This window comes from Sminthopsis crassicaudata, chromosome 4 (genome assembly GCF_048593235.1).
Source record: "Sminthopsis crassicaudata isolate SCR6 chromosome 4, ASM4859323v1, whole genome shotgun sequence".
NCBI lineage: Eukaryota > Metazoa > Chordata > Mammalia > Dasyuromorphia > Dasyuridae > Sminthopsis > Sminthopsis crassicaudata.
Window position 1 is genome coordinate 164,942,266 of NC_133620.1, and position 21,138 is coordinate 164,963,403.

A 21,138-nucleotide genomic window follows, 5' to 3' on the forward strand; every position below is an offset into this window, starting at 1 on the left:
TCTCCTTTATTCAATTGTAAACTCCTTGAGCATAGGCACTATCTTTTGCTTTTTTTTTATATTCCCAGCACTTAGCACAGTGTCTGGCAAATTGTTTTTGTTCAGTCCAACTTTTTGTGACTCCATTGATATTTTTCCCTTCTGAGGTTTTCTTGGCAAAGATACTGGGGTTGTCTGCCATTTCCTTCTCCAGTGGATCACTATTTTTTGTCAGAGCTCTCCACTACAACTTGTCTGTTTTAAGTATCCCTGCACATCGAAGTTCATAGTTTAATTGATCTATGCAAGGCAGTGATTTTCAAGGGGCTTTTTAAACAAGAAAAGGGTAATTGATTTAACTCAGGTGTTTCTTTCTCTCTTGTAACTGAACTCCATCATAGTAATTACGTAATAAATGCTTGTTGACCAACTGACTGACTTTGGTCCAGGGACCATGCCCAGTTCTGGTGATACAGACAAAATTGGAAGATATGCCTATACAGGGAGTTCCAAATATTGCAATTTTAAACTTTAACAGTTTAAAGCTACATTAATACTTTTAGAACACACTGTATAAATACATGTATAATACATACAAAATGAATACAAAGTAGTCTGTTAACAAACTTTTAGATTTCAAGTCCCCAGCATGAGACTTGAAGGGAGCCAGGGGAGTCAGAAGTTGGAGATAAGGAAACAGAGAATCCAGAAATAGTATACAGCCAATGAAAATGCTGAGTCAGGAGATAGAATGTTATGTTTAGGAAACATCAAGGAAGCTGAATCACAGAATACATGAAGGGAAGTAAGGTGTAAGAAAATTTGAAAAGGTAAAAAACCCACCAAGTTATGAAGGGCATTACAAGTCAAAAAGAGGTATTTGATCCTGGAGGTGTTAAGAAGCCACTGGAGTTTACTTTTTGGGAGAAGGGGTAGAAATATGACATGGTTGTTCTTTTGCCTTAAGAAGATCAATTTACACACTAAGTGGAACATGGACCAGAGCAAGAAGATACTTGTGGCAAGAAAACCAAGCACAAATTATTGAAATAGTCCAGGTATAGGCTTGTACCAGGATGGTAGCAGTATCATGTCATTAGGTTTGATAGGAAAGGAACTAACAGCTGATGGTATCAAGAAAGACTTCTTGTAAAAGATGGTGTTTGAATTAAGTTTTTTTTTTTTTTTTTTTTGGCAAGGCAATTGGGGATAAGTGACTTGCCCAGGATCACATAGGTAGTAAGTGTTAAGTGTCTGAGTTCGGATTCGAACTCAGGTCTTGACTTCCAGTGCCCTTACTACTGCACAGTCTAGCTGCCCCTTAACTTAAGTCTTGAAGGAAAGTAGAGATTCCAAGAAGCAAAAGTGAGAAGGGATTATACCCAAGAAAAGAAGGGTTAGACAATATAATGAATTAATTAAATTTAATTGACAAGTTTAAATAGTCTATAAATTTAAAAATCTCTTGTCCTGACTTGATATATAATAGCAAGCCAAAAGATACAAAACAGACAGATTTTTAAAAATATATTTAAATATAATAGGAGATGAAGTGTCACATCTGTCTTCATCTGTAAAATTAGGATAATAAGTCACCCACCTCCTAGGGATGTGAGGATAACATAAGAATTGTTTTTTGGTAATGTGCTTTGCAAACATTAAAGCATTATATAAATGCTAGATATCATATGACACACTCTTCCCCACATCTTGTAAATTAATTCAGCAAACATTTATTAATACTTAACATGGAAAATGCAAGGTGCTGGATACATGGGAAAAACAAGAATAAGTCCCCTGAGTCTCTTAGTACAATTTTAGATATAATGGATACTCAGTTTTGTTAACATAGATATAGCGCTGAAGTAAGGAACTCATTATTGTTATTTAACATTTTATAGCTTGTACACATTGGAGCAAAGTTTATGTTTGTGGCAGGAATGTTTGTCTCAGGAGGAGCTACAATTCTCTTTGGGTAAGTATCTGGCTTTCTGGGCTGCTTCTAGTCTTATCAAAATATATTACTAGCCAAATTGAAGTATAATTTTTTTTCCTTACTTTATTTTCCTTGCTTTTTTGGTTGCAACATGGCTAATATGGAAATGTGTTTTATATTATTTCACATGTACAATTGACATATCATACTATTTGCCTTTTGGGGGGAAAAGGGAGAGACTTTGAAACTCAGAATTTTTTAAAAAGAATGTTAAAAATAAGCATTTAAATAATTAAATTTAAAAAATATTATTAGTGTAGTTAGAATTAGAATGTGAAGAATCTAGGTAAGAAAAACGAGTGTACCTTGAATGCAGAAGATTATCATCTTAGGTCCCACAAAAAGCCGCTCACACCTGACATTATTGCTGATGTTCATATTTTTTTCCTTGTCTTCTGAAAATCAGTTTAGGTAGTGAGAGGAAATGAAAGAGAATAGAAGAAATGTTATGTTGAGCTCTAGGACTTTTATTAGTAGATAATTAGTAGTATTAGTAATAGTAGATGGTTACAATTTTACAAAATCCAATCATAGAGGACACATCAAACTGGTTGTAATGAAGGTACCTATTAACCTGTTACAATTTTAATGTAGTGTAGACCCTAGTGAGTAAAAGCAAATCTTTTCTCAAACGGTATCATAGGTACTCTTTACCTTAGGCCAACCAGTGCCAGGGATTTGAAGGTAGTTTAAAGTCATGAAAGTTAAAGCTCTAAACTGAGGGTAGCCTTTCTGGGTAATTCTGACTAAATTGTTCCATTTTTAGGGTACCAAAGGATTTCAAATCACTCTGAGGTTGCTAAGTTCTCACCCTCATTCATCAGTCTGTCAATAAGTATTTCTTAAATACCTCATCTGTGCCAGGTACTGTGGAACTATATTCTCCAAACATTATCTCAAGAACTGGGGAAAAAGGAAGCAACTGAGTTACCCCAGAACAAAGCAAATTCTTAAAGATCTTAAAGATCTCCTTGCTGTGAGAATGTAACCCAAAACTACCTCACAATGATTAAAGAAATTGAATATTTGATTTGCTAATCAGACTGCTATACTGATCTGTTGATTCAGGTAGAAATCTTTATATTTGAGAATTGTTTTTATTCTTTTATAGCCTGTTGGACCAAGCTCCTGATGGACCAGTGTTTATTACTCTGTGTTTTCTAGTGAGAGTGGTGGATGCCATAAGTTTTGCTGCAGCAATAACTGCATCGTTTTCTATTCTTGCAAAAGCTTTTCCAAATAACGTAGCTACAGTAATGGTATGTCTTTAAATGCTTGCCAAATATTTGGCTTCTGAGTTTTTCCCATGTCTAAAGAGGCTGTGGACCCTTTTTTCCATACATATTAATATTATTTTCTTCTCCTGATACTTTTATTATACTAGGTCCTTGAGAAGCAGGATAGAAAATAAGAGCCTCAGAGTAATAAGGATCCCATTTGACTTTGAAAACACACATTGGTGACCCTGAAGTTAGCCTCTCAGTGTTCCAAATAGTCCTCTCTAAGACATAATTTACCAAATAGTTGAACATCTGCCTTTGTAGAAAGCATTTTCTCACCAGTTTTTATCACTATGTGGATGGAATCACAGGTCTGGGTGAAAAAAAAAAATACTGCATTCCTATCTTATATTCCAAGACCACAGAATTATCATTACTGACTCTTTGTAGTTGCTTAGGAAGATGTAACCCATTTTTCACAACCTTCTGAAGAGAGAGAATTATAAGTAAATGAGGTAAAAGCCAAATTATTCCTTTACTTCTAATTTTCTTTGAAACTACTTTTCCCCCTTTTTCTCCAGCTAGGTGGAAGCATGAATGTAGCCACATTTGCATTGGTACAAGATCTACTCTCTGTGGGGTAGCATGAAAATTTGGGTCCTAACCCTCACTTTTAAATATTCAAAACTATGGGCTGCTGCCATGGACATTTTGAAGATTGAGTAATGCATGGATATAAAACAACTATACAGAGGGTTTTATCACATATCACTCTAATTTCTAGATTTTGTACTGCCACTCATTTCTTACACTTCACTCTTATGGGCTTTCTTATTTCCTTGAAGAAAAACCTTATTAGTGGTGGGGAACTTGTTTTGTATGTACCCAAGACCTATGCTGGTTATTATAAAAAGCTACCCTATCAGCAGAATAACTGCCTCTAGTTAAGTTCAAGGAAGCTAGCTTAACTTTGATGAGGGAAAATGGCTATGCAGTAGTTTGCTTCTGGATGGCCTTTAAGAACTTATCAGTTTTAATGTTACCAGTAAAACACATTCACTTGATTTTTCTTTGTTTTCCTACTTTTAGGGAAGCCTTGAAATCTTTTCTGGTCTGGGCCTAGTTTTGGGACCTCCTCTAGGTGGTTTTTTATACCAAACCTTTGGCTATGAAGTACCCTTTATTTTTCTTGGATGTTTAGTTCTACTGATGGTGCCTCTCAACATGTGTATTTTACCTAATTATGGTAAGACTACATTTCCTACTCACTTTTGGTACTTGACTAGACAGAATAGTCTTGTGAATGTTATAACCCCTCCCCAAATTGATTATGAACACATGATTTATGTTTATTTCTGTCTATATCTTTTAAAAGATGCAGCTATTATTATGGAATTATAGCTTTATTACCAAAGGGGATCAACCTAATTTAGAGTTTCTTAACCTTGAATCCATAAACTTGATTTTTTTATATTTTAATAACTATATGACATGAACTTGATTTTTTAATATTTTGATAACCATATTTCAAAATAATTGGTTTCTTTTGTGGACCTATATATTTTGTTTTATTCAGTTAAAAAGCATTATTCTGAGAAGGGATTCTTGAATTTTACTAGACTGCCAAATGAGCCCATGATACAAAAAAAAAAAAAAAAAAAAGATTAAAAATCCCTATTTAATATAACCCCTTTACATCTAGCATAAGCTCTTTTATAGATGAAATAACTGAGAACTATAGTTTTAAATGATTTGTTTAAAGTAACAAAGTAGTAAGTAGAAGAGTTGGGTTATTCCATTTAAAATATAATAATAAACAGTCATGTTTTGGCAATAAGATAATAGAGCAAAAGGAACTCCAAATGACAATCCATAAGACCAAGAAATATAGGAGAGTATAGTTCTGCAAACTCTGTGTTGTTAGGTGTGAGACTTAGCTATAAATAAACTCATAAAGTAAAGCTTATCTTTAGCATCTGCTTAGGGATGATTCTTTCTATAGTGGTCATGCCTTTCCCAGTTGACACTTTCTGTTATCTCAAATCAGAACTTCTTTTTCTTCCTTATATTCCACAATTGCCAGTTTCCCATTTCTCCATGCTGTACTTTTGCTCTTGATTAAGTTGAAGAGAAGAATGCTGACTTGCTATTTTAGCATGAGTTTCCTCATGTAGAAATTTCATTTACCAGTTAAATTCCTTTCCCTTTTTAGCACTGAGTAGAGGGAAATTGCCGGTTTGATTTATTTTATTTTCAATCCTTCAATTAAAAATAAACACAATAATATTTCAAATGTTACCTTATTTGATAGAGATAAGAACTTGACCCAAGATTTCATTGGTATTGGGAACTCCCAAGTAAGGAAACTATGCAGGCTGTGCCTTCTCTTCCTTTGTAGCTTTTGAGAGGACCTTTTTCCTTTCTTGCTTTTATTTAGTTATTTGATTACCCTCCCCCCTTTCTTTTTTTCTCTCAGTCAAGTGGTCAAGTATAATTTTCCTTCTTTTTCTTGCCTTCAACTTATTTTGTTCATGATTTTTAAAAAAAAAAGGTTCAGCTCTCTTCTAAAAAAAATTTCTTTCCCTTAATTTTATTCATTATCCATCTTCTCTATTCTAGATTTTTATTCTTTCATTCATGACCCTTACACTTATTTGGGCTTTTTTGATCTTTCTATTCCTCATGAAATTAAAGCTTCCAAGGTTTATCAATTTGATAGGGTTTCTTCATCGAAACAGTTTCTGTGTTATTGTCCAGTGATCTTGTGCCTGGCCTGCTTTTTTTCTGCTATTCCTCATCTTAAAAATAGCATTTTCCTACAGGTAATAGAAAGTATTTTACCCACATTAGAAATTTTCCTATGCCTTTGATCATCTAGGCATCTCTTTGGTATTTTTCGTCCACATTTTCCTTGAAGTCTCTTTCCTGGGTCTATGCTTTTCCTCTGTTCTAGCCTCACTTGTGCCCAGGAACTTTAGTTCCTTAAGACAGAATGAATCATCTCTCTAAGCATCAAATCCCTGTAGATTTTACCTATTGTAAGGTGCCCATTTCCTTTTATAAAACGTTTCTTCTCCCCATAAAAGCATTCCTCCCACCAATGAAATAATATTTCTCCTTTCTTACCTTTTCAGTCTTCTGCCTTCTTTTTCATCCTTTGGAAGGGCACCTTTTTCCAGAGACACTACAGAATACTTCCTTTTTCTTTTTAACCTTTAACTTGATTAAGATATGTCATATATTCCCCTCTATCCCTTCCATATGTCCTTGTGAATGCCCACAAGGCATTCACTACATTTGTGGATACCCTTGTTGATGCCCACTCAGCATTCACTCCTGCCAGTCTCTCTTAATTCTCAGGCCCTTAGAGAAACCTCTGGTCACTGTGTTTTGCAGCTTAGAAATTATCTGTTGCTCAAATATCCTAAGCAACAGAAATACAGAAAGGGCAAACAAATATAGTGACCAGTTTTACCAAGCTCACCTCTGTCTGAGGTCATCAGAGATCTCTGGCCTTCATTTCATATGAACGATGGTTTAAATACATGATAGCTCAAAAACAGCCATGTGCAAGCTCAAGGTCTTTTATTACACATCCTGCCTAGCTGACCTTCTGCTGACTCCCAGTGAACTCCTAATTTATTCCAGGTCAAAGAGAATCTGCTTCCTCATCTCACAGCTCAAATAGGGTCTATGAGGACATATGCACAGCCAAACAGAGAAGGAGACACCTCTTATTAAAGATGCCATCTCAATGTGATGGAGCTCCCGCCCACAAGGCAGTCCCTGTTTCACAGAAACCATTTCTGGGGTCTCAGGCTTTATTGCCTGTTTACTTCCTGTTTTTACTGCGCCTGAGGTCAGTACAGAGGAGGCTCTGACCCTTACACATCCTCCTGTTCTGTAACTCAGCCCTGCCCTCCAAAATAAATCCACTTGTAGGTGAAGGGCTATGAAACTTACACCATGATATTTCAGAACTGTTTCTTCATCATCCCTTCTATTTAATTTTTGTTCTTAATTCTTGTCATCATCACCTCATGTACATTTAGAAAGAAATCTCTTTAATGTGGTCTTTTTCTTATTATGTTGTTGTCCTTGGTCACTATATTTGTTTGCCCTTTCTGTATTTCTGTTGCTTAGGATATTTGAGCAACAGATAATTTCTTTAAATCTAGTTTTCTCTCTGGGAATATTTTAAATACTTTTTTTTTTTTTTTAACTGAACATTCACCTTTTTTTATTAATAGGTTCAGATTTACAGGATAAATTTGGGCCTCATTTTGAGTTCCTTTGCTCTGGAATATATTTTTCCATTTCCTCCTGTGGTTCTGATTAATGCAGAATAATTTTGTGTCATTTGAATTTTTTTCCCCTTTATATTTGAAAGTCTTTCTCATGGTCACTTTGTAATTTGTTTTATCTTAATGGAATTATTTTTAAATCTCCATATATCTTTTAAGCTGCAACATAATTTTTATTGTTTTCATTTTTCTTTTTTTCCTAAAGGTAATCTGTAGATTTTCTTAATTGACAGTTTGTTTGCAGTGTTCAAAAATTCTCTGCAGTGTTCTTGTCATGTTGTGTCCAGGTTTTTTAATGTGTTCTTCGGGGAACCCTATAATTCCTAAGTTATATCGCTGAAGCTTTTCAGTATATTTTATTTATATGGAGATACTTTTTAATGTTTTTGCATTGTTTTTAATATTATTGCATTGTGCTTTTCTTTTTCTTCCAATTGTCCTTTTCATCTATATATTTGTATTCTCAATTATTCTCACTTGTTTCTTTGATAAGGACATGTGAATTTGGATTTTTCTATTTTACCCATAATTTTTGCTCTTCAGGACATATATTTCAGAATTTTAATTTCTCTTTTAAACCATTCAGGAATAAACTGCTGTGGCCCCATGTTCTCTTGCAAATTTACAAGCTCTTTTGCCTCTTTAGGCATTGATTCATTTCCTTTACATTGCATCAGTGCCTGAATTCTTTTAATTGACCTAGAAGTTATATTCTCTTCTAATATTATTATTTTCCCTGTTGGCTTATCTATTTGTGCTCATTGTTTTTAATGATTTTTTTTTTCCTCCTGAGATATTTGGTAATTTCAGCTTCTAAAAAAGGGAAAAAACCCTTTATTATTTTCTTTTACTCATTTTTTTACTCCTTCTTTGATGATAGTTTCCTTTGAGTTTTGTATCTCAAAGTATCTCAGCTTCTTCCCTCACTGGGCAAGTCACCACTTATCACTCCAGATCACTGCCTTAAATGCTTCTTGGGAGACAGAAGTGACCCCAGGTAGATACTGTGCTCTTTCCCTCAGGGTTTATGGAATGCCATACAACCATATAGACATTCTGTCTCAATTCCTCTTGCTCTCTGGTTGACCACTGTTTTTAGCAGAACTAATATCTTCTATTTGTATTTCTGTAACATTGGGAGAGAGGGAGATAAGTTAGAGTATAAAGTTGAATTCTTATGAAAACAGTTCAGTTTATACAATCTTGCTTCCTGGAGGATTGTAGGAGGTGTTGGGAGGGATTGCTAAATGACCCTGTAAAGAGTTAGGGATTCAAAAACAAAACAAAACAAACAAACAAAAAAAAAAAAAAACGAATTAGAGATTCTTCTCAGTTGTTATTTCATCAGGTTATTTGTTTGGGTTTTTGGTGTTCAAGATAAAATAGCTGTGTTTCAGCGGCATATTTTCTATTTTGAAGAGGTTTAATCTAAGCCTTCATCTTGTTGGTCACCTCCTACAGTGTACTTAAAACAAATACTTGCTTTTTGTTAGTTTCCATAGGGCAGGGATAATTAAATAGTATGTATTTAACAAAAATTTTCTAATAATGTATTGCTTGGGTAACTAATTATTATTAATGGATTTGTGCTCTCATTGATGTTGTTACTCTCAGATTACAACCTATTCTTCACTTCTTTTCAGTTTCTTTGAAAACCCAAACAAAAAAATGAGAAAAATCTCAAAGGAACTCACTGAGCAGCCCTTCTCCTACCTTCTATAGCCCTTTAGGAAGCAGGGTTATAGGGTGGGGATCTTCCCAGTATGCTGGAATCCTTCCTCAGAAAATCTTGACATGGAATAAATAGGAGTAAAACATGTGAGCTTTTTGTATGTCTCCTTCACACTTGCTACAGAACCGGTCTAATTCTTTTTCTTTTTCTATTCATGTATCTTTGTTGTCTTTTACACAGATTCTCTTGTGCAATTATTTGTTGGTACTATATTGAAATTACTCCAAAAATAACATTTCTATAGATGTTTCCTTATAGCTTTGTAAAGGAAAGATGGTAGAAGCAGTATTTTCTCCATCTTCAGATGAGGAAATAGACTCAGAGAAATTAAGTAGTTTTCTAAGGTCATAAGGGTATGAAATAAGATATGAACCTGTCCATATAACTAAAAATTCAAGATTATTTTCACTGAATTAAATGTGTCTCTGCCAGAATCCGGCAGAATTTTCTTTTTGTCTCTTGTACCTTGCTAAGATTGTAAGACTTTTGTTAAAATAATGGTCCCTGCTGAAATTTTACTATAATTTTGTGAACCAGCCTCAGTGCAACTGACAGTGTTGTTTTTCCTGACTTATAACTTGATAAGTTGTCATTTCAACTTGTGAATAATTATTGTGAAATGATTTTTAAATATAAAACAACTAGGAGACACTTTGAGGGGCTGTGGTATTGTCTTTTTTTTCATAATTTTATTTTATTTTATTTTTGCAATAGTTTTTTTTTTTATTTTTTGAAATACATGCAAAGATAGTTTTCAACATTCTAAAAATCTGTGTTCCAAATTTCTCTCCCTCTCTTCTCTTTTCCCCCTTCCCCAGACAGCAAACAATCTTATATAGGTTAAATGTGCAATTCTTCCAGATATATTTCCATACTCATCATGCTGTACAAGAAAAATCAGATCCAAAGGGAAAAAAAACAAACAACAAAAAGTGAAAGTACTATGTTTTGATCCACATTCAGTCTCCATAGTTCTCACTCTGATTGCAGATGATTCTTTCCATCACAAGTCTATTGGAATTATCTTGAATCATTTCATTATTGAAAGGAACCAAGTCCATCACAGTTGATTATCACATAATCTTGTTGTTGCTGTTTACAATCTTCTTTTGGTTTTACTCACTTCACTTAGCACCAGTTCATGTCTTTCCAAGCTTTTTTGAAATCAGCCTGCTCATCATTTCTTATAGAACAATAATATTCCTTTACATGCATATACCATAACTTATTCAGCCATTCCCCAGCTGATAGACATCTATTCAATTTCTAGTTCCTTGCAATTACAAAAAGTTCCACAAGCATGTTTGCAAATGTGAGTCCTTTTCCCTTTTTTATGATCTCTGTGGGATACAGATCTAGTGGAGACACTGCTGGAGCAAAGGATATGTAGTTGATAACCCTTTGGGCATAGTTCCAAATTGCTCTACAGAATGGTTGGATCAATCCACAACAATTCTTTTAATTAGGGTCCCAGTTTCCCCAATCCCCTCCAACACTTATAGTTTTCTTTTCCTATCATCTTAGCCAATCTGAGAGGTATGAAGTGGTACCTCAAAAAAAAAAATTGTCTTAATTTGTATTTCTTTAATCAGTAATAATTTAGATCATTTTTTTATGTGACTAGAAATGGCTTTAATTTCTTTTATCTGAAAATTGTCCATATCTTTTGACCATTTGTCATTTGAGGAATGCCTTGCATTCTTATAAATTTGACTCAATTCTCTATGTATTTTAGAAATGAAGCCTTTATCAGAAACACTGGATGCAATATTTTTCTCACCCAACTTTGTGGTTCTGGGGTATGATCTTAAAGGGAATGTGAGCAACCAACCAGAGAATTCTAACTAAATTTTCTTCAAAATATTAGGCAAGAATTTACATTTGAATTTAAATATAAATGACTCAAAACTACTCAGTTTGAACTCTGGTTATACACCACCTTGCCTTTTGCTTTTCCAAAAGTGCAGTTACTATATTTAGCCACAAGGTGGCATCCATCCTCTACTAAACCTAATAACCTCACCTATTGTATTGGAGTTCAACTTTTAAATATAGCACACCCTAGCTGAGTTTATCAGGAGACTCTCCCATATGCTTTGCTGCTACTTTAACCAATCACTGTGCAATGTAGTCTCTGCTCCTCTTACTCTCCTGGTCTCTCCTCTCTGTGCCTTTTCCAGTTTTCCAATGTAGTAACCACTTCTTACAATGTAGTAACCAGAAGAATACTTGATTTGTGCTCTAATCCAGGTAGAGTTTCTTCTTTTGTTCTATGTATCATCTCAATGCAATTTAAAATTGTACTAACTTTTTAAAAACTATTGGGTCATATTGTTTTCTTACAATAAACTGATGCTTCCAGATTTTTTCACATGAAGAGTATCTCCATTTCTGATTTTTGTATGGATGGAGTTTGTTTGCTTGTAATTGTTAGACTTAAATTTTAGCAGAGGTAAGTGAAATCATTTTAGATTTGAACTTAAAGGCTACATTAGCCTTTAGAAACATTTTGTATTTTGACTCTATCACCCAGTGTCTTCATTGTCTCTCACTCCCAACTTTGGGTCATCTGCAAGTGTGCCTTCGTCCAAATCCCTGATAATAGATTTAGTCAACACAAGGTCAAGGTTAGATTCCAGGGCATAACACTGAAGCTGTTTCACTGGGTTGACAATGATTCATTTATCACTTCTTATCAACTTAAGAGAGTAACTCTCATGACTGGTTAGGAAAGTTAGGTGCTGTTTTAAAAACTGTGGCAAATATGAGAAAGAATTTGTTAAGCAAGGACTTGCAATCTTTTCTAGTTTCTGGAAAATATATTCCCAACTAGATCACTAAGTGACTTTGTGACCTTAGACAATCATTTTAGTTCTCTGAACCTATATCTTCAAATGAGAAAATTGGACTTGAAGATTACCAAATCTCATAGGTATCCATTTCATAATTAATAGGATTGGATCTCTATATGGGGAGGGGGAAGACGTATTTTGAGAAATAAAGATGATCATAAAAATAAGAATTATCAACAACTTTTTCAAAAGTTGCATTTAAGATTACAGTTGTTCTTGTTATTTACTTTGATCAATAGATTCTGCTCCTAGTGAACACTCATTCTGGAAACTCATTACTCTACCCAAGGTTGGATTTATATCATTTGTCATCATTTCTTTAAGTGGATGCTTTGGCTTCTTGGATCCTACATTGTCTCTCTTTGTATTGAATAAAGTAAGTAATGTTAATATGAACATTTTCAATTTCCCATATAACCATAAATTGCCTGCTTCTCTGCTTTTAGGAATGGTCTCTATATAGACATGAAAAAAGTAAGAGCAGAAGGTTTCTCTTAAGCTCAGAGTTTCCTATCTCTTTTGGTATAGTGGTATGCTGCTGCACCTGAAGGGAAGAAGGGGCTGGGAATATACCTCTTTCTGACACTTACCAGTTGTCAGTTTCCTCATTTGAAAACAAAATGTGAGGTTCAAATGAAATCATGTATTTAAAAAGGCTTTTCACAAATCTCAAAAATGTTTTACAAAATTTAAGACTTCCACTGGAAAGGTGACAACTATGAAAAGACAAAAGTGACCTAGAAAACTGCATGGGCAGCAGCATAATCCCTAATCTTTTGTACATGGCCTTCAGATGATAACATTAAGCATAGTCCAAGTCTTCATTGGAACATTTTTGATAAATTGTCTCTGTAGTGTCTGTGGAGAGAGAACAGAGAAAAGTATTGTTTCAGAAGGAGAAGGCGTTGATGGGTTGTGATCTGCACAGATGAAGAGAATATCCACATTCATGAAATCATTAGATCCAATAAAATAATTTGAAAGAATTAGTACTGATAGCTGGCTTAGCTTATAGGCCAAATTGATTTAATTATTAATATTTCTTTAATATGTAAATGATTAAACACTATTATTTAGGTTTTTATATCCTGTGATTTTTTTTTCTAAAGCCTTAACTTCTTAGAGATAAGAATATGAATTATCCTAAATTCTGTTTTTACATATGTTTTCTTTTCTTTTCTTTTTTTTTTTTTTTTTTTTGAGGCTGGGGTCAAGTGACTTGCCCAGGGTCACACAGCTAGGAAGTGTTAAGTGTTTGAGATCAGATTTGAACTCGGGTCCTCCTGAATTCAAAGCTGGTGCTCTATCCACTGCGCCACCTAGCTAACCCTAGATATATTTTCTAAGTGATAGACTTCAATTTCTCTTGGGGAGAGGAAGGGAAGAGGAGATAAAATTAATAACATCAGCTTTAAGAAAACATTTAAAATACTAAACTAGTAAACCACTTTAAATTTGTATAGTGCTTTACAATTTTCAAAGGGACTGCATATAGACATCTCATTGAGTCCATACTTATTTCTTTTTTATAGATGAATAAATTAAATCCCAGAGAGATTACTGACCTGTCAGCTTCTGGCTTGTGAGAAGCACCCAGAGCTTAAGAAGGAAGCCTTCAGATTCCTAGAGTTCAGTGTTCTTTTATCTGTTCTATGCTGTCCCTGCCACACTGTTCTTTCCCTAATAAGTAGAAAGAGAATTACCTTAAAAAAAAAAAAAAAAAAGGCTTAGATAAGTTGAATAGAAGATATAATAAGAAAGGGTTTTAATTTTATTAGTTGATTCATACTAATGAATAGGAAGATGAAAAGTGGTGGAAGGGTAAAAGGAGGAACATTGTTTGAATCAAAGGTTAGTAATTTTTTTGGGGGGTTCATGGACCCCTTTGACAAATTCTGTGATGCTAATGGACCGATTTTCAGAAACATGCTTTGTTTTTTTTTTTTTTTTTTAATTCTTAATTAAAAAGAAGTTTCTTTTAGGGGTTACTTTAAATAAAGATGCAACTGTTTTCCCATATACATTCTGAGACCTTCTGAAATCCACTGACAGGATCCTGAACTTCAGGATCAATGGCTTAGATCAATGACTTAATATGACTTCAGTGTAATATTTTTCTTGCAGTTTAATTTGTCAGCAGGATATGTGGGGCTCGTATTTCTGGGATTGGCATTATCATATTCTATTTCTTCACCCCTCTTTGGATTGCTAAGTGATAAAATTCCAGTAAGTATTCTTTCTTTCTTCTTAAGAATTTACTTTAGTGTTTTCATTTTTCTGGTTGTAAAACACCAGTATTGTTTCTTTTTTCCTCCCTCCCTCCCCCCCTCCTTCTCTCCCTCCTTCCCTCCCTCCCTCCCTCCCTCCCTCCTTTCCTTCCTTTCCTCCTTCCCTTCCTTCCTTCTTTTTCCTTTCCTTCTCTCCTTCCTTCCCTTCCTTTTTTATTTTTAGATTTTGAAACAAGAGACCTAAACATAGACTAAAATTGTAAGAGTGCAGAAAATTTGGATTTTATTTATAAGAGAAGGAATTGATCAAGGAAGTAGCTATTGATATTTTGTGAAATCACTGAATGTCACTTCATTTTAACTTGGACTAAACTGTTATGTATCAGGGAAAGATGTTAGTGGCCAAATCTTGAGGTTTTGTAGCCCTTTTAGCTTGTCTTTCTTCTTTTTTTCTATTCCCAATTGGGATTTGCATTATTCTTTAATTTACTCAAAATTGTTCAATTTTGACAATTGTTGAATATTGCTTATAGTGGTGTCTGAAACTTGATTTAAAAGGAAAGATTTGAATCTCTTGGTTATTTTACCCCATAATCTTTAGCCCCTTTTAAAGTACAAGTATGAGGCAAAATTTGCAATTTGTGGATTTAAAAGAAAATAGGTTTACAGTAGAGATCCTTTTCTCCTTACCTCATGCCTCTCTTCTAATTTTACAAGTAGCCTTTTTTTTAAAGGTGAGATTTGGTGAAGACATTGGCATATGATTATTATTTAATTCTGGAAATCATAACTCAAAAGGCATCTCTAAGATTACTAAGTATGTATAATAAGCAAACCAGAACTTTTTCTTCATTCTCCCTCAATTTTCTTTGAGGGATAATAATGAGATGAAAATGTGGTAATTGTAAAGCATATAGTAAGTAGCATATAAATGTAATTATTATTATGATGCTGATGCTGATTGTCATTGATGAATTCTGTCCTCATCTTCATTCAGTTTACCATTCTTTTTTTTTTCCCTCTCAAAATGAAAGGGGAACTGTTTAGTCTATTCATTTGAATCTTATAAATAGTATTGTCTTAACTTTAACTTCTGCTTGCAGAAAAAGCATTTGATAAAATCCAACATCCATTCCTACTAAAAACTCTTGAGAGTATAGGAATAAATGGACTATTCCTTAAAATAATAACGAGCATATATTTAAAACCTTCAGTAAACATCATATGTAAGGGCGATAAACTAGAACCTTTCCCTGTAAGATCAGGAGTGAAACAAGGTTGCCCACTATCACCATTACTATTCAATATAGTACTAGAAATGCTAGCTTCGGCAATAAGAGCTGAGAAAGAGATTCAAGGAATTAGAGTAGGAAAAGAGGAAATCAAATTATCACTCTTTGCAGACGACATGATGGTATACTTAGAGAACCCCAAAGACTCTGCTAAAAAGCTATTAGAAATAATTCAGAGTTTTAGCAAAGTTGCAGGATACAAAATAAATCCACATAAATCCTCAGCATTTTTATACATTACCAACACAATCCAACAGCAAGAGATACAAAGAGAAATTCCATTCAAAATAATGGTCGATAGTATAAAATATTTGGGAATATATCTACCAAAGGAGAGTCAGGAATTATATGAGCAAAATTACAAAACAATTGCCACAAAAATAAAGTCAGATTTAAATAATTGGAAAGACATTCAGTGCTGTTGGATAGGCCGAGCAAATATAATTAAGATGACAATACTCCCTAAACTAATCTATTTATTTAGTACTATACCAATCAGACTCCCAAGAAACTATTTTAATGACCTAGAAAAATAACAATAGAATTCATATGGAAGAACAAAAGGTCGAGAATTTCAAGGGAAGTAATGAAAAAAAAATTAAATGAAGGTGGTCTAACTGTACCTGAACTAGAACTGTATTATAAAGCAACAGTCACCAAAACCATTTGGTATTGGCTAAGAAATAGACTAGTTGATCAGTGGCATAGGTTAGGTTCACAGGGCAAGATAGTGAATAAAAATAGCAATCTAGTGTTTGATAAACCCAAAGATCCCAAATCTTGGGATAAGAATTCATTATTTCACAAAAACTGCTGGGAAAACTGGAAATTAGTATGGCAGAAACTAGGCATGGACCCACATTTAACACCACATACTAAGATAAGATCAAAATGGGTCCAAGATTTAGGTATAAAGAACGAAATCATAAATAAATTGGAGGAACATGGGATGGTTTACCTCTCAGACTTGTGGAGGAGGAAGGAGTTTATGTCCAAGGGAGAACTAGAGACCATTATTGATCACAAAATAGAAAATTTTGATTACGCCAAATTAAAAAGTTTCTGCACAAACAAAACTAATGCAAACAAGATTAGAAGGGAAGTAACAAATTGGGAAAACATTTTTACAGTTAAAGGTTCTGATAAAGGCCTCATCTCCAAAATATACAGAGAATTGACTTTAATTTATAAGAAATCAAGCCATTCTCCAATTGATAAATGGTCAAAGGATATGAACAGACAATTTTTAGATGATGAAATTGAAACTATTTCCACTCATATGAAAGAGTGTTCCAAATCACTATTGATCAGAGAAATGCAAATTAAGACAACTCAGAGATATCATTACACACCTGTCAGATTGGCTAAGATGACAGGAACTAATAACGATGAATGTTGGAGGGGCTGTGGGAAAACTGGGACACTGATGCATTGTTGGTGAAAGAATCCAACCATTCTGGAGAGCAATCTGGAATTATGCCCAAAAAGTTATCAAAATGTGCATACCCTTTGATCCAGCAGTGCTACTACTGGGCTTATATCCCAAGGAAATACTAAAGAACTTTAACTTCTGCTACTTTGTTATTAAAAAGTTTTTACTTGTTTCGATTTCATCTGGCCTTTGTCTTTTTTATTTTTTTTAGTACCTAAGGAAATGGCTCTTGGTTTTTGGAAACATAATAACAGCAGTATGTTATATGCTTTTAGGACCTATTCCAATCTTGCATATTGAAAGGTAAAGTTTCTTTTCTCAGCATTTATTGTCCTACTTATCATTAAGAAGTCTTTAAGTCTTTAAGTAATTAAGTTAATTTTAGATTTTTTGTTGAACTTCCTTTTTATCAGTGAGTTACTTTGGGGTTGGACATGTGGAATTCTGGCCATCTCTTCCATATTACTCAAAGCACAAGAATCTGAACTTATTAAATGATCTAAGTTACTAAGAAAAATGAAAGAATTAAGTATGATGAAAAGATTGCTTGTAATACCCATAAATTTCTTCATCATTTCAAAATATTAATGCTAAATTTCTTTTTGTGTGCCAAACTAAAGGAAGCAGTTCTGGTGCTTTGATTAAAACAAAAACAAAAACTCACCCAAATCTAGCAGCTTTTGTTCTCTTTTGTCTTTTTTTTTTTTTTTTTAAGAACTTAGAATGGAAATATAAGAGTTCTGGTGAACTTGAACTGGTTGCTTTTGAGGGGGGCAAGAATTACTAAAGACCCTGAGTGCTGGATTTCTTCCCAGCTTAGCAAAGCAACCAGTCCAAGTTTTGCTAATATAAAATTCAGTCGTGCAGTAAATATGGCAAGGATTTGCCATCTTGCTGGCTTCCAGAGATTCTTTAGAAGAAGCAAGACAAACAAGTCCAAAATCTAAATCTAAATCTAATACTCAAAAGATGTTGGAACTAACCTGAGGAAAGTGAAGGAAACATGATAAGTAGGTCTAAGTAAAGTAAGTGGGCTACTCTTAGAATAAGGAGATAACTGGGTTTCAATGGGGTATTTATGCTTATATATGATTTCAGCAGCAGAGAAGTTCCTCTGATGATTACATTCTCAGGCATTCCCCTTTCCTGTTAGGAATCATGGCTTTTAGAGTCAGTGGTCAACAAGTTCTTCTCTGTGTGAAACTAACTTATCATGTTAATACCATTAGCACAATTTACTAGCTTTTCATTTTTCTTTAAAACACTAATTTTTCTTTCTTAATTCTTTTTTTTTGGTAGTCAGCTCTGGCTGATAATCCTAGTACTGGTTGTGAATGGCATCTCTGCTGGAATGAGTATAATACCAACGTTTCCAGAGATACTCAGTTGCGCATAGTAAGTGATTAATTCAATTGATTAGACTATTTTTGTATTTGAGATAATGTGTTGAAAACTTTGTTTAGTTTCACCATGTGGAGAAACACTGTCATAGAAGGTAAGTGATCTTATTACTTAAAACCTTCAAGATTTTTGATCCCATAAATTATTAATAAATGAATGTTTAAATTAGGGTATAAGTTACAGTTATCTTTTTGATGGTTGTATGTGTCATCATAGGTTGGGACTGGAAGGCAACTTAAGAGATCACTAAGTCCAGTCCCTTCATTTTACAGATAAGAATGCAGAGCCTCAATGAAATGAGCCAAGTGACTTATGAAGAGTTTTACTTCAGAGAGCCAGTGTTTGAGGCACAGGATCTTACTGAACCTGGATTTTATTGGCTATAAGTCCAGTGCTCTGTGATAGGCAGAGGATTTGATATTTTTTCCTATAGGTGATAAGAAGTCACTACAGCTTTTTGAGCTGAGGAGTGACAGACATCTCCCAGAAAGATTATTTTGACAACTATGTGGATTTTAGAAGCAGAAGAGATAGATTAGGAGGCTGCTGAGAAAAACTGAACATGGCTTTTAAAAATACCAAGCACAAAGACCATCTTTTCAACAAAAGTGTTTCTCCAGTAATGCATCATGATATAAATCTCAGAACTGTCTAGGGCATCAGACTTACAGGTAATCCATAAAACAATTAATAGAATATTTCCTATTATCACTTATACTCAAGAAATGGCATAAGGTATATAATTAAGGAACTGCGTAATTAAAAGAGGAGATAAGCTGGCTAAGTGGAGGCATCATGACATAATAAAACATCTAATGACGCTGGAGTCAGAACTTAGATTCAAATGCTACTTCTGATACTACGCATATGACTTTGGTCACTTATCCTCTGTAGGCTACAGTCTCTTTAATGATGATAATAACAACAACAATAATAATAACACTCACTATATATTATTTCTGATTGATATATGTTATCTCATCTCTGTGAGGTGGGTATTATACCCCCATTTTACAGATGAGAAAATTGAGGCTGCTGAATAAAATTAAGTAACTTGCCCAAAGTCACACACCTAACAAAGTGACTGAATTAGTATTCAAACTCAAGTCTTCCAGACTATAAGTCCAGCACTTTTATCTGCTGAACCACCTATTTAGCTATCTGTTAGGCCTTTATCAAATCATCATTATGAGAAAGACTTAAAATGAGGAGGTTAAAGTAGAAGGCTTCCAAGGTCTTTTCTAGCTCCTAAATCTTTAATCTTCTCTGAAAAGAACAGAGATGACAGGGATAGCTAGGTGGTATAAAGGATAATCTACCAGTCATGGAGTCAGAAGGGCTGAGTTCAAATCTGGCTTTAGACACTTAACTGGTTGTGTTACTCCTGGTCAAGTCACTTTGGAGAATTATAGGAAAATATAAATGAATTGAAACCATGTAATAGGCAGAATCAGGAAAACTATCTATTTAATGACAACAATCTTATAAATGGAAAGAAAACATCAGCAAACCAAAAACAAACAAACAAAAAAACAAATGCCATATAATTCTAATGACCAAGCACCGTCTCAAAAAAGACTTAAAAAAGAAACCATACCTATCTCCTTTTTGCAGAATTGAGGGATTAGAATATTGGGTATATTGTCAGTTCTTTTATATTTTTGTATGAGATAACCCACTGAGTTATTATATGTTTATAATGAAAGTGGGAAAAGAGAAATATGGCATTTTTTTTTTTTAAAGGCAGTTTCATGCATCAATGAGGGCCCAGATGATATTAGGTAACATCCTTGTAGTGGACCCAGTCAACACTGTTGTATACGTTCTTATAGCATTCAGCAACTTGAGCAAAGTAGATAGACAGGGAGGGTCTAAGACTGAAGAATGACAGGACTTGAAATATAAGGGAGTATGGGAATAAAAGGCAGTATGTTATTAAACTTTTTGCTTTCAGGGTTAAAGAAAGAAAGTGAGCCTACAACAAAATTGTTCTGGCTTATATGAAAAGGACCAGATAGAGGTACTAGTTATAAAAAAGTAAAGCAGAGAAAGAAATCAAAGATTAGCAGATAAGGATCACAGAAAGGAATTTGAGCTCTAAAATTCATAGTTATAGGTGATATTGAATTCTGATGTTTGACTACTTCTAAGCATGCATGGAATCTGGAATGAAGATCTGGGTTATGGGACCTGAAGAAGTTAATAAATTGAGAGGCCAGGCTGATCAGAAGGTAACATGCATATTTGTTATTCAAGCTTGAGGCTAGTGTTAGAATAGAGAGCTTGGGAATGAAAGGAGAGTAGCCCCATTGCCTACAGATGGTGACAGTCCTGAGAATCTGCATAGAGTGACACAGATGAATAGAGGACACTCCAAAGAGGAAGTGGCAGAAGGTTAGGTGCTATTATCAACCCCATTAAGGCCATTGAGGCAGTTCAGGGTTAAGTGACTTGTCCAGCACTAAATGTCTGAGATTAGATATGAACTCAGGTCTCCCTCCAGATTCCCACTGCAGTACTCTATCTTAGCAGCTAGATAGAATAATTGATACAGGACTGGGCCTGGAGTCTGCAAGACCTGAGTTCAAGGGGCAGCTAGGTGGCTCAGTGGATAGAGTGCCAACCTTGAATTCAGGAGGACCCAAGTTCAAATCTGATCTCAGACACTTAACACTTCCTAGCTGTGTAACCCTGGGCAAGTC

General features: G+C 34.3%; 1 protein-coding gene across 2 annotated transcripts in view; it reads left to right on the top strand.

The window, feature by feature from the left end:
• The window catches only part of SLC18B1 (solute carrier family 18 member B1), a 47,853-nt gene that overhangs the window by 19,932 nt on the left and 6,783 nt on the right, over nucleotides 1-21,138 (top strand). For both annotated transcript variants that reach the window (XM_074309804.1, XM_074309805.1), the window contains exons 5-11: nucleotides 1,881-1,954; nucleotides 3,087-3,234; nucleotides 4,285-4,441; nucleotides 12,323-12,459; nucleotides 14,208-14,309; nucleotides 17,247-17,338; nucleotides 18,335-18,430. In XM_074309804.1, the coding sequence (XP_074165905.1) occupies nucleotides 1,881-1,954; nucleotides 3,087-3,234; nucleotides 4,285-4,441; nucleotides 12,323-12,459; nucleotides 14,208-14,309; nucleotides 17,247-17,338; nucleotides 18,335-18,430 (806 nt within the window). The remainder of the gene's footprint in view (nucleotides 1-1,880; nucleotides 1,955-3,086; nucleotides 3,235-4,284; nucleotides 4,442-12,322; nucleotides 12,460-14,207; nucleotides 14,310-17,246; nucleotides 17,339-18,334; nucleotides 18,431-21,138) is intronic.